The 14,814-nt window shown below is 35.5% G+C and overlaps 1 protein-coding gene across 3 annotated transcripts in view; it reads right to left on the bottom strand.

The window, feature by feature from the left end:
* Nucleotides 1-14,814, bottom strand: part of LOC126284262 (uncharacterized) — a 160,379-nt gene that overhangs the window by 57,966 nt on the left and 87,599 nt on the right. The window contains exon 5 of one of the 3 annotated variants that reach the window (XM_049983070.1): nt 6,405-6,513. The exons of the other annotated variants lie outside the window; for them this stretch is intronic. Within the exon in view, the coding sequence (XP_049839027.1) occupies nt 6,411-6,513 (103 nt within the window). The 3' untranslated portion in view covers nt 6,405-6,410. Of the gene's footprint in view, nt 1-6,404; nt 6,514-14,814 lie in introns of those variants that run through there. 3 annotated transcript variants of the gene reach the window in all.

Genomic DNA, 14,814 nt, shown 5'->3' with positions numbered 1-14,814 from the left:
CGTGGAAGTTTCTTTATATATATATATATATATCTCCGGAGATGGGAACTCGCCCTTCAGTATATCCTCTCTTCTCGATATCCGCCAGGCCTCAACCTCCGCTAATTTCAAGTTGCCGCCGCTCATACCTCACCTGTCTTTCAACAACTTCTTTGCCTCTGTACTTCCGCCTCGACTGACATCTCTGCCCTTAACTCTTTGCCTTTAAATATGTCTGCTTGTGTCTGTGTATGTGCGGATGGATATGTGTGTGTGTGTGTGTGTGTGTGTGTGTGTGTGTGTGTGTGTGTGTGTGTGCGAGTGTACACCTGTCCTTTTTTTCCCCTAAGGGCAGTCTTTCCGCTCCCGGGATTGGAATGACTCCTTACCCTCTCCCTTAAAACCCACATCCTTTCATTTTTCCCTCTCCTTCCCTCTTTCCTGACGAAGCAACTGCCAGTTGCGAAAGCTCGTAATTCTGTGTGTGTGTTTGTGTGTTTTGTTCATGTGCCTGTCTGCCGGCGCTTTCCCGCTTGGTAAGTCTTGGAATCTTTGTTTTTAATATATTTTTCCCATGTGGAAGTTTCTTTCTGTTATATATATAACATATGTCATGTGATGTGAGGGAGGTATTGAACACATAATTCATACATAAACAATGTTTCAGGATTTTATGTGCAAGCAAGACAGGAAGTAACCTATCTGTTGGAGTGCATGATCAGAAATCTAGGGAAGAAACTGAAAGATGTGAGCGGATCCACTCCCACATTGCTGTACAGCTGTACCCTTGTTGGTTCAGTTGACTTTCAAGAGATTATAGGTGCTGGGTAACGCACTGAAGCATCTGCCAACTACATCAGTGTTGTGACTGAAATTTGTAAATTGTTAGCCAAGAAATTATTCGACATCCAAAATTTTTGTTTTTATATAAATTTTAAAGAGCTATTTGTTTAGAAAAGAAGTCACTGCCATGGTCAGTGGTATTCCACATAAATGTATGTGTTTTCAAGTAGGGGGATTAACTTCCCAATACAGTATGTAACTTTAAATCTTGTTTAACTTGTTAATGATGATGTAAATGAAATAGAAAGAAACTTGCAAAAGCTAGTAATTCTGTGTGTGTGTTTTGTTCATTGTGCCTGTCTGCCGGCGCTTTCCCGCTTGGTAAGTCTTGGAATCTTTGTTTAACTTGTTATGTTCAGCACAGAAATGAGAAAACTAAAAAAGTTCAGGAATATGTCCTTTGAACCATGTTGTATTAGAATTTGATAAAATTAGGCACTTTTAGGTTATAAGTCTACATTTCAAAGAATTCTCTTATTGCAACACTCAGTATGGTGTTGTTGTTGTTGTTTCCCCCCCCCCCCCCCCCCTCCCCCCCTATCTCCAACTGTAAACAAATATTCTAGTTTTCTATGTACAGAGGTTAGTTTGTATGAACAATTAGCAGTTTTGAAGAATTATGCTGTCCTGTAATGTTTAGTATGTTTATTTTTAGATTCATTTATGAAACAATAATAGAAATTAATAAAAATTGTACACCCTGTGGAATATCATTTTTTCTGCAGAGTGTGAGAGTGTAAGCTTGCCTCTGATGTGATCAGATCTATTTTTGTGTAATAGGTGTTAACAATGTAATTTCTGCTTTGTTAATGTGGAAAATCAAACTGCTGTAAGATGTACTATAATGTGAGAAATCTGTGTGATATATATTCACATAGGAAGTTATGCAACAACAATCTTCAAATTTATTTAGTTCAAACCAACCGTGAGGATCTGGTGTTAGAGTTTCAGTTTTAAGAATCAGACCCCTGGACAAGAACTGGAGACATCTCAACATGAAAAGCTAAGTAAACTTGAAAGTTCCTCTCAAACCTTGGTAAAAGACTTTGCTTAGTAATGACTTGGACTGGGCATTGTTTAATGTGGACAAGGGGAAGGAGGGGGGGGGGGGGGGGAGATTCAAGTGTGGGCATCATCCATTCGGATTTGTTTTTACAGCAGATCAATTATGAAATTAGATATACTAAGGGCACAGACAATGTAGTTGATCATTCTTTGTCTAGGCTACCTGTAGGGAGTGAATCATATAAGAACTTGGAGAAGGAGAGAAAGAGTTTAATATTATGGACTTGAGAGATGTGAAAGAGGAAAAATAGATCTTGAAAATTTGCAAACGCTACCACAGGTATCGAAATCATGATCAAAATTGGAAATTGGTTAAGAGCATGTTGGGTAAGAAAGGAGGAGAAAAGACTGAAAAATATTAGAATGTACAGAAGGGTATTTTATTCAGGAGACAAGATTGACTCAGATGATTGGAAATTATGTTGGAAGGAACATTATGTACTGATACTTTATAATTACTTATACACATGACAGTTATGGTCACTGCAGATCAACCAAATGTACACAAAAGATTCAGGAAAGCATCTGTTTTTATAACATAGGCAGGAGAGTCAGAAAGAAGAATGCCAGCTGCAATAGATGTCAAAGAGTAAACCAGAAAAGTAGAGGTTAAATGCAAAACATACTGCCTAATAGTAATTTAGACCTCATGTCTGTTGATGTCTATGGACCTTTACCTAAGTCTGAGAATGTATTTTGTTATGTTTTAGAGGTGGTTGATGTATTTTCGATGTTCATAAGGCTGTTTTCTCTCAAGAAAGCTACCAGTAAGCAAATCATTTCTAAGTTGCAAAACACATATTTTAACCGGGTGGGTATTGCTAAAACAATTTTATCTGACAATGGTTATCAGTTTACACCACAAACTTGGAAAAACTTAGTTGATCATGCAGAAATAAGACTTTTTCTAACTTCTGTGTACTATTGACTGAGTTTAAGCCTATACCACACTACCTTTGATCCTTTCACAATTTCAAAATTGACAGTCCCATTAAATATCTAGCTATAGATTTCTGATTTTAGAATGCTATTCTTGGGTACTCTAAACAAAGTGATTTAATTTAATTGTCAGGAAATCTTTTGGGTTAAGTCAGGGACGTTGTGGTAAATTGATTGCAGACGTGTTTTATTCATGTGTACTGTAAATACTAGGAATAGTGTCTTAAAATTCCATATATGCAAATCAAACACATGTTTTTGTTAAACACAGAATTCTTATGTCAGTACATTGTGGACTATGGTCAATACCTCATTTTGCAGGCATTTGTTGGATGCTGTGTCAGCGCAGTCACTACCATGGACAGTTTTATTCCACATAAATGTATAATTTTTGAAGTAGGGGGATTAACTTCCCAATACATTATGTAACTAGAATTTTATTTCAACACACTATGTATTTTTTTATCAATTGTAAATGAGTCTTCTAGGATTCTATGTACATAAGTTGGTTTGTATGAACAATTAGTAAATAGTGTGGAAGACATTTACATTTGTGATCATAAATTGTGTATAGACTGTACAGCAAGATGTATACATTTCTGAGTTCACACACTGATTTTGGTTCTCACACTACTCAATTACGTCATCATTCCAAGCTATTAATAACTCTGATTACCTGTATTTATTCTGAGTACTGCATTATTGTATCTCAATGGAACCTGAGTTGTGTTCAAACAGTTGTGTAGCTCTGTGTTTTGAGTACCCCTAGTCGCGTGTGTGTGTGTGTGTGTGTGTGTGTGTGGGGGGTGGGTGGGTGGGTGGGTGGGTGGGTGGGTGGGTGGGGGGGCGCGTGCGTGCTCAAGGAGAGTGTGCAACTACTGATTGAGCCTAGATGCCTCCTCTAATTACTCTTTACATACAATTGAACTTATTGGTATATAATTATGAACTGTATTCATTTTGTTGTGTCGAAATATTTCTGCTGGTGTCTACGCGGTGTGGTCTGGATTTGTGGGTTGGGCCCCCAGATCGTAAGAATAGAAGAATAGGCTCTAATATTTTTTTTATTATTTTCTCTTTTTCATGCGTCAGCATGTCCTTACATACTCTGGTATTGATTTTGTGCTATCCTCCTACTTGTGATTAAGTATATTCTTCTGGACAGTACCGTTCATTGTGAGCTTTTCAAGTCGTCTCACTCATCATGCACTTATACTCTAAATTTTTTCTTCTCTTTTGATGATTTTGAAGGTGTAATTTTATAGCTGTAAACTTACAATTTGTAATTCTAGTACTTTATATTGCCTGTGCACTTATTTCTATAGTTCAGTGTTGTAATGCTGTAGTTTTGACTTTGCATTATTTTTCTTGGGATAGAATGGTCTACAAATCTGAAAATTTGAGTGCCATGTCCTCATATATGTATAGATTATGACTTGTATAGCAGATTTTTTTATGTTTTCTGTAATATGTTAAGATTTGGGTTTTGGGATCATTGTAATTATGTACTGTAACACATTAATCTAAATCTATATTGCACTAAAATTGTACTTGCATCTTAAGTTGCTGATCTGAAGCAGTGTGTCTGTCATAACTTCATTCTTAACAGCCTGTTACTCACATTAATAGAGGTCATTCAGTCTTAAGTATATTGGTTAATTTGATCTATAAACTGGTGTATTAAATATTCTTGTAGGTAATATGTTATGTATCAGATAATACTATACATCTGAATTCTACTTCACAATATTTAATATGCTTACATTTGTGGTATGTACTATGCTTGTAGGAACAATGTATTTTGTTATTCATTTTTACATAACATTAACAGACACTTAAACCTCATTCATTGCAATGCTGAAAGAGACTGTGTATAATTTTGGAAGTTGTCATCATATGTTAATTTTGCATTTCACTACTCAGGTTTCACACTTATTTGGACTACAGGCAAAGTGTAAGCAAAAAGAACTCTTTTTCTTGCAATCATAAATTTCTTAGATGCTATGTATTTCATTCTACACCTTTTACACTTTTTTGTAAGCTAACCAATAGGAAAATTATGATGATCATACAACCTACAATTTTCTTGTAATTTTGGAATTTAAGTTCCTCTAGCATTACTTTTCCTTGACAGTAGTTGTCGATACGAGTGTTATTTTTTTGAATTTTAGGCAGATTAATATTATCTCAGTTGCTTTTCTGAAAACATTCATGTAATTTTATACACAGTATGCTGTATATCACGCTAAAATTACTTTATAAAATATTTTAGTTTCAATGTTACAATTGGTAAGTACTAGCTCAGAATGTACAGTTCATTTTTTTAGAGACATTTGAAATTAAGAATTATTTGCACACTTAAAATTTCTATTATTGATTATGCAATTCTGTATTGTCTACTGTGTTTATTTCTGGATTTATCTATGAAATAAGAATCGAAATTAATAATATAATGAAAAATAGTAGGAATTCATTTGTTAAGAAAAATTGTAAACCCTTTGGAATATTGTTTTTTTTCTGCAGAGTGTGAGAGTGGTAAGTTTGCCTCTGATGTGATCAGATGTATTTTTGTGTAATATGTATGGACAATGTAATTTCGTCATTGTTAATGTGAAAAATCAAAATACTGTAAGATATACTAAAATGTGAGAAGATAAGTGCAATATATATTTACGTAAAAAGTCCTGCAACAACAATCCTAAAATTTATTTAGTTCAAACCAACCGTGAGGACTTGGTGTTAGAGTATCAGCTTCAAGACTCAGATCCCTAGATAAGAAGAACTGGAGCCATTTCAACATGACTAGCTAAGTAAACTTGAAAGTTTATTGTAATCTTTGCTCCTCTCAAATCTTCGTAAAAGACATTGCTTATTAATTACTTGGATTGGGCATTGTTGAATGTGGAAAATAGATGGAAGAAGGTAGGAGGGGGGAGATTTCAAGCATCGAGTGGGCACTTGAGCAATTAGAAGCAAATTGGTGCCTGCAACTTCATTACCGTTTACCATGACAAGTGCACTGCATATGTCCCAGTTTGCACCCACAAATGCTGTGGTAGCTGTTGGGGTGGAGGGTGGGGGCGGAGGGGGGGGGGGGGGGGGAGGACGAGAACTTGGAGAAAAACAGTCCTGCAAATTGTGTTGATGTCTTTTATTTACAAGCGATCTCTCAGAGTAAAATGACTAACAGTATGGGCCACACCTGGGGCGTGGCACACTTTTGTAAGTGTGGTGGCTGCACTACCAGGGGAGCAGCCCAGCCTACACCACAACCCTCTCCCCTAAGGAAAGATGGTGCAACCACCTCAGAGAGATGCAATCCCCACGGGAGGACGTACAACTCAGTCTCCAGAGTAGACTTTACCATCGAATAGAGTGAAACAACAGTACATTCAGCCAACCTGCAAACATTTGCCTGAGAAGGACAAATTGCTGTGTACTGTAACTCAACATCACATTCCAGAATTGTTGAACTTAATCAAAACACTAGGCACAATATGCATGAAAAGATTAATATTAACTACTGAAAAATGAAGCACGGTGCAATTATGTAAAATACAGTTTGTAATAATACTTACAATTGATTACACTGTCAAGGTTTGATAGAAGTGATGGTACTTGATAGTTGTCATTACCATCTGGTCATCGCCCTGGATCCTCAGTTTCACCTCCCAGAGCTCCTTGATCCTGACCAATAAGAAAGTGTAAACCATGGTATTCAGCCATGAAAATAAAGTCTTCTTCATGGGCCAAAAGGTGGGAGATACCATTCTGCTGAGATAAGTTTCAGTTTGTGTTTGTGTGTGTGTGTGTGTGTGTGTGTGTGTGTGTGGAAGGGGGGTGGTGAGTAATGAAACATTGTCAAGATACTATAGGAGGTAGGTGCTCGTAGTTTGTTTAAACAAAATCATAATATGACATACATGTTCTTTATCAGACTAGCTAAATTCTGTTCTCTTTATATTCTTTATATCATTATTGTTTGTTTAACCCTGATACACTTTGAATGAAATCCAACAGTTCAATTTTTAAAGTAAAGTACTGTTCAGCACTTCTCTCTAATATTTATTAGTTTTCTGTTGAATTTTTCTTTGATACTGTTTTTATCTTTCTAGTACATTCGTTCATTTTGGATGATAAGTCCATCATCTGCAAAACTGTTATTATTCTGATAGCTCAGCAAAACTAACAAAAGCTTCTCTCTGTAGGTATTCGCAGTTCTTTTAATTGTTCATTTTATCACAGTTGTATTTCTTGTCTAGAAATATGGTCACAAAAAACCAGTACATGTTTAATACAAGGATATCCAGTTTTCAGTTGAATGAGTTTGCCAATACTGCATGGGGTTTCAATGACTATCACTCCCATCATCTTCTAACAAGATAGAGATGGGAGTGACATTCATCAGAATGTTGTGCCATTTTGACTAATTCAGTCAGCTGGAAACCCGAGAGTGTTATATTAGCTTACCTCTCCAAGAAAGTGACATGATCGTACTGTACATGTCATTTACGATCACCAGTCAAATTCATTAGCCTTTAGCCAAATAAATAGGAAGTACAGATAAGCCAAAATAAAATTTCTGCACTAAAAATTTAAAGAAATTTAAAAAGAAATGCTCATTGGATATACTGATTCAGCATAGAGAAAAGTCTAGAAAACCTTTTGTGAAATTAAAAGCAAGGGCATCAACATTAAGAGTGTAACATAAATTTCACTATTGAATGCAGAGGAGCAAGTATGAATACACTGAAGGCCTCTACAAAATAGAGCACTTCTCTGTCAACAAGGTAGAGGACTTCGCTGATGGTATGACCGAGGAAGAAATGAGAGTCTATAAGGAAGACATAGGAGATTCAGTATCAGAGCCAGAGTCCGGTAGAGCTTCTGACAACTGTTTCGTTAATTTGGTTGGTAAATTTGGAGGAGGGGACCATACAGCGGGGTCATTGGTCACGGATTAGGAAATGATGAGGAAGGAAGTCAGCTCTGCCCATTCAAAGGAATCATCCTGGCATTTGCCTGAAACAACTTAGAGAAATCATGGAAAACATAAATCAGGATGGCCGGACACAGATTTGAACCATCATCCTCCCAAATGCGAGTTCTATATGCTGATCACTATGTTACATCACTGGACGGATGACTTGTGAGAAAATAAGATATAAGGAATAGATATCATTCCTGTGGAAGATGTTAAATCATTGACATAAATAGAGAGCAAACAAGTATTCAAGGTGGTATGTAGAATCTATGAGCCTGTAGACATACTACGAGACTTTCAGAAAAATGTCGTCCACACAATCCTGAAGATCAACAAACTTTCACACAATCAGCTTAACAGCCCAACCATCCCAGCTATTGAAAAGAACAATATAAAGATGAACAGAAAAGAAAAATTGGAGATTTGATGTTCCAATTGGTAATGGAGGCAATAGTCAAGAAAAATCAAGACACATATACAGGTTTTGTCGATCTGGAAAAAATGTCCAAGAATGTAAAATGGTGCAAAATATTTGAACTTCTGAGAAACATAGGAGTAAGCTATAGGGGAAGATGGATAACATAAAATATGCACAAGAAGCAAGACGGAACAATAAAAGTGGAAGACCAAGGTTGAAGAGCTCGGATTAAAAAGTGTGTAAAACAGGGATGTCGTCTTCACCTCTACTGTTCAGTCAATACAGGAAAGAAACAATAATGCAAATAAATAATGGTTCAAGATTAGGATTTAAATTCAAGGTGATAGAATATCAAGTATAAGATTGGCTGATACCACTGCTATCTTCATTGAAAGTAAAGAACTACAGCACCTGTCGAATGAAATGAACAGCAGAATTATTACGGAATCAGGATTGAGAATAAACCAAAGAAACACAAAAGTAATGAGTAGTAGTCTAAATGAGAACAGTAAGAAGCTTAACATCAAAACTGGGGACTACAATGAACAAATTACATCTGAAGCAAGGAGGACATAAAAATCAGACCAGTACAGTCAAAAAAGGTATTCATAGCCAATAGAAGTTCACTAGTATTGAACACAGGTCTTAATCTAAGGAAGAAATTTCTGAGAATGTATGTTTGGAGCACAGTATTGCATTCTAATGAATCATGGACAATGGGACAACCAGAAACGAAGAGACTCAGATCATTTGAGAGGTAGAGCTATGAAAGGATGTTGAGAATTAGGTGGACAGATAAGATAAGGAACAAGGAGATTCTCCACAAAATCGGTGGAGTAAGGAACATGTGAATACCATTGACAAGAAGAAGTACTAGAGGGAGCTTTGGAGCAGGAAAACTGTAGGGGAAGATGGAGAGAGGAATATATTCATCAAATAATTGAGGACACAGGTTTCAGTGTCTACCCTGAGATGAAGAAGTTGGCACGTTCAATATTAAAGAACACGTACATCTACACCTACATCAATACTTCTGAAAACCATCTTATGCACTTGGTGGAAGGTACCTTGTACCACTACTAGTCATTTCCTTTCCTGTTCCACACGCAAACAGAACAGGGGGAAAACAACTGTCTACATGCCTCCGTGTATATCTTATCTTTGTGATCCTTACACGCAAATTACATTGGAGGCAACAGAATTATTCTGCAGTCAACTTCAAATGCCAGTTCTCTAAATTTTCTCAATAGCATTCCTCAACAAAAACATTGCCTTCCCTCCAGGGATTCTCATTTTAGTTCCCAAAGCATGTTAGTGGCAGCCCGCCTCTAAATTGTTCCAAAGACTTCATTTAAACTGACCCAGTACATATCTGAAGTACTTGAGCAGTACTCAAGACAGATCACTCTTGTGTCCTATTTGCGGTATGCTTTAGAGATGAACCACACTTTCCTAGAATTCTCCCAATAACTGAAGTCTGCCATTTTTTCCTACCACAATCCTCATTCCATTTCAAATCACTTTGTAACATTATTGCCAGATATTTAAACAATGTGACAGTGTCAAGCAGGACACCATTAATTCTGTATCTGAATATTGGTCCCCCCCCCCCCCCCCCCACTCATCCATATTAACTTTCTTTTTCTATATTTATAGCTAGCTGCCATTCATCACACAAACTAAAAATTTTGTTTACGTCATCTTGTATCCTCCTACAGTCACTCAACTTTGACACCTTCCTTCCATCATTAGCAAACAACCGCAGACTGCTGCCCATCCCGTCTGCCAAGTTACTTATGTACATATTATAGTGCACCTATCACACTTTCCTAGGGTATTCCTGATGACAACCTTGTCTCTGACGAATTCTCACTGTGGAGGATAATGTAGTGCATTCTATAACTTAAGAAGTCTTCAACTCACTCACATATCTGTGAATCTATTCCATATGTTCATACCTTCTTTAACGGCCTGCAATGGAGCACCATGGTAAATGCTTTCCAGAAGTTTAGAAATACTGAACTTACCTGTTGCCTTCCATAGATCACAGTATATCATGTGAGAAAAGGGCAAACTGTGTTTCACGCAAGCATTAATTTTTAAAACCATGCTGATTAGTGTACATAAGCTTCTCAGTCCTAAGAATATTTGCTATATTCGAACTGAGAATATGTGCAAGGATTCTGCAGGAAGCCAATGTTAGGGATATTGGTCTGTAATTTTGGGGATACATTCTTTTGCCCTTCTTATACACAGGAGTGACCTGCACTTTTTCCCAGTCACTTGGGATTTCACGCTGGGTGAGAGATTTGTAAAAAATGCAAGCTATGTAAGGGGCCAAAGCAATCAAGTACTAGTTGAGAAACCAAAAAGGGGATTACATCCTGACCTACTGACTTATTTGCTTTCAACTTCTTCAGTTGTTTCTCTACATGAGGGATGCTTATTACTAGGCCATCCATATGGAATCCTGTTCGATGGCCACATGAAGGTACATTTGTATGATTCTCCTGTGTGAATAATTTCTTGAACACAAAATTTAAAACTTCACCTTTCATTTTGCTATCTTCAACTGCCACACCATACAGACCAACAAGGGACTGAATAGAAGTTTTAGACCCACTTAGTGATTTTACATAGAACCAGGATTTTCTCAGGTTTTCTGCTAGATCTTTTGCTGAGGTATGATGGTGAGATCTTTTGCTGAGGTATGATGGTGGTAGCAGTTGTATGCTTCGCACAAATACCTTTCACAGATGGATGAACCTCTACTCTCATTTGCTTGTCATTTACGCGTTCTCTTTTGAACTGAGAGTGCAACAACCTCTGCTCCCTCAGCATTTTCTGAATCTCATAGTAGAAGTGGTATTCATTGAACCCAACAAATTTCTAATTCTAAGTGCAAAGTGTCTTGGGAAGATGGTGGATTAAGCTTAAAAATACTTCGCAAGGTGCTCACATACACTTGCCAAGTTAGATTAAATAAGGGAAACTGATAAGCAGTGATGGGATAGTAAAGTATGTACACCATTAAGAAAGACAAATCCAAACCAATATGTGGAAAGAAATATGTTAAAGCCTATAAGTAAGAGGTGGAGCTGACATATTATGCATTGGAATATAAGTGGTTTAAGTATAGATGCTTCAAATAACAAAGGCTCTAAAATATATGAATTAGAAATCATTCTATCAGAAACTGCAAATATTATAGTTATTTGTTTAAATGAGTACTAGTTTAATGAGGACACAATTAAAATTTTAAACAATGGAAATTTGAAGTTGGCAGGCTACGCTTGCAGAAGAAACGAGTGCACGGAGGCTCATATATACTTCTTCATTGTGATACAAATTATGAAACTAGATATTGTTTAAATTATTTAAATGAAAAATGTGTCTTCAAGATCTGTTGTGTAGGAATAATGGATTTACCAGTAAATATTGTAGCAATTTCAGCACACAGAATCCCAGAGAAGTAAACAACAGAACTCTTCTTATTTAAGATTCACAGTATGCTACCAGATCTTTTTAGAAAAAAGAAAGACTGTAACAGATGCTGATTTGACATTGATATTACAAGTGAAAGTAGTTACACTTCAAGATTTACTTACTTAGCAAACCAAAATCTTTTAAACTGAATTTCTTTGAATCTCTCAGAGAAAATTGTCAGTCAGAACCCTGTATCAATAGTGTTTTAATTAATTATGTATATGTTGAGATGTGTAAATTTTGTATAGATTTAGGTGTCTCAGATCATTATGCAGTGTTCACTGAAGTACCACAAACAGGCAGGAATATTTCAGGTAGGAAAACTATGAGAATGAACTTCGGCAAAGAAAACTTGTTAATGTTCAGCAATACACTAAAAGAGAGAAAATGGTCTTTTGATCATTGTACCTCAAGTCATGAAAAACTTGGAAAAATTCAGAGTTTTCCAGTTGTCTTTAACGAAACATTTCCACCTGTAATCTGGGGCAATACAGTGATAAATAAATTAAGAGCATAAATAAAATTAAAAATGAATAAACTAAGGTAAAATTAAAATAAAAATAAATTAAATAATAAAAATAAAATAATAAATAAAAATAAATTAATTAAAGATAAATTAAAAATACATAAATAAAATAAATTAAATTACGAGCGTAAAAATTTCCAGTGTAAGGAAATCGCAGCTGCAGAGAGAACTAAAATATAGTACAAATACTGATTTCACGGAATATATCTGACATTATATAATTACCTTTAAAAGAGTTGTCACAACAGCAAAACTATTGCAAAGAACATGACAATTTTAACAATGAAAATAAAAAAAATAAAAAGTTCTGTGATCTTCCATTATATCTGAATTGGGTGTAACAGACTATAACCAAGAAATTTCAGAAATTAATGTTGAAGGAAACACTGATGTTAAGTCCAACACAGATACCAGAGTGCTTCAATGAAATTGTTATAAATGTAGCAAAGTTTGATGTCAGTGTAGCAATTTGTTACAACAAAGTTAATCCCTTGGGTTTTCATGAAAATTCTGAACACTTTCCAAAATTTTAAAGTCTTTGTGGAAGATGTAGAAAATACAATCTTAGCATTAAAGAAAAAAACTTCTGCAGGTTGGAATGGAATACCCACTAAAGGCAGTACATAACACCATATTAATCAGTGTGTGTGTGTGTGTGTGTGTGTGTGTGTGTGATTCAGTAGAAAGCCTTTTCACTGAAAGCTTACATGTTTTGCAGTCTTTTTGTTGTGCCTGTCTGACACTCAACATCTCCACTATAAGGTGAGTAGCAGTCTGTCCTTTTCACATTAACATTATTTGCGAGAGCTAAGATACAGATGAAATTGACTCAGTCAAATTCTTGGGATTGAATTTGGCTGAATATTTAAGTTATTAGGCACACATTGAGCTAACAAAGTGAGCAGCTTTCCATTTACACAGCAAATACTATCCAATGCAACGGGAATGGACAAACAAAAAGTAGCTTATACAACTTACATTGAATCTCTTATTAGATATGTTAATTTTTCTTGGGGGAACGAAGCCAACACAGTGTGGATATTAAAGACACAGAAAAAACTCATTTGGAATACCTGCACTGTACTGCATGCAGAATCATGTTACACATTATATTGAAAACTTCAAGTATTAACTCCCCATCCACTATATATTAATGAACTATTATCTTTTTGTATACCACACAGGAATTCACATATGAAATAGAAGAGAATTTTAATGATGAAAAGAACATCTTATAATGCATATTAGGTAACAGAAGAAAACTTCAACAAAGAAGTAAAACTCTTGTGGCAGAAGAGGATGTTTTGAAAGTACGGAAATGATACTTACAAGAATTATATGAAAGACAGGGTGGAACAAACACACATGAGATAGAGGTAGAAAAAAGAAATATCATCATCACAGAGGAAATAGAAAGAGAAGGTCTGCAGGTGGTGGATGAAGAGAACGCTGCATTAGAAATGAAAAATGGCAAAGCTACAGAGTAGATGAAATCATAGTGGAAATGATCAAAGCTGCAGGAACTATCAGAATTCAGTGGCTGTTGAGAATAATGAAGGCAGTATGGACATGCGGAGAGATTCCTGATGACTGGACAAAGGCAATTACTGTACATGTACTTAAGAAGGGCGAGAAGGTACTCTGTGAATCTTACAGAGGAATATAACTACTGTCACTGCATGAAGATTTATGAAAAGATACTTTTACAAAATGTCAGGAATAAGTTAGAACCATAATTAAGAGAATAACAATGATTTTCAATTGAATGATGCACTATAGATGCCATATTTACAACCAGACAGCTTGTAGATAAAGAAATTAGAATTTGGGAAAGACATCATAATCGAATTCATAGACATAAAAAGTGCTTATGACACTGTTAGAAGGAAAGATGTATGACAAGGTCTGAATAGACTGAAATTGTCAAAAGGAATGAAACTGAGAATTAAAAACTTGTACAAAAAATGCCCAAATTGTGTTACAATAGATGGCCAAAAAATTAGAATGATTTAAAAAGGACCGAGGGATTTGGCAATTCAGTGTATTGTCACCTGTGCTTTTCAATATAGTCATGCACACACCATAAGGAAACTTCACCAAGGGTCAACAATGAATGATAATGAAATCATAGCATATACAGATGATGATGTGACAAAACAAGCTGTGATATTTTTATTTCCCTTCTTGTTTTGCCATCTGCCTCCTTAAATTCATTTTTTCACTTTTAACTAATTACTTTTAACATATGTGAATATAATCTGCATTTTCATAAAAAAAGAAATTGGCCCACAGTTTTAAAAAATAAAACACCAGATCTAATCTTGTGCTAAGTTTTATGTATGTAATTGATTTTCTAATTTATGTTGACCATTCCTACTTAATACTTTTTTTATAGGGTGATATCAGTAATTGTTTCATAACTTAAATTCTGATGTTGACTTATACACAAATATAAATTCTGTAGTAAACATTTGGAAGACGGGATACTAGCAATCTTAAAGTATCTATTTGGCTCTACACAAAAACATGTTAGCAATTAGTTAATTCCAAAGTAATTAACAGTTTCATCAAAAG

This window comes from Schistocerca gregaria, chromosome 8, assembly GCF_023897955.1.
Source record: "Schistocerca gregaria isolate iqSchGreg1 chromosome 8, iqSchGreg1.2, whole genome shotgun sequence".
Taxonomy (NCBI): domain Eukaryota; kingdom Metazoa; phylum Arthropoda; class Insecta; order Orthoptera; family Acrididae; genus Schistocerca; species Schistocerca gregaria.
This window is presented reverse-complemented; position numbering and strand designations above follow the sequence as displayed.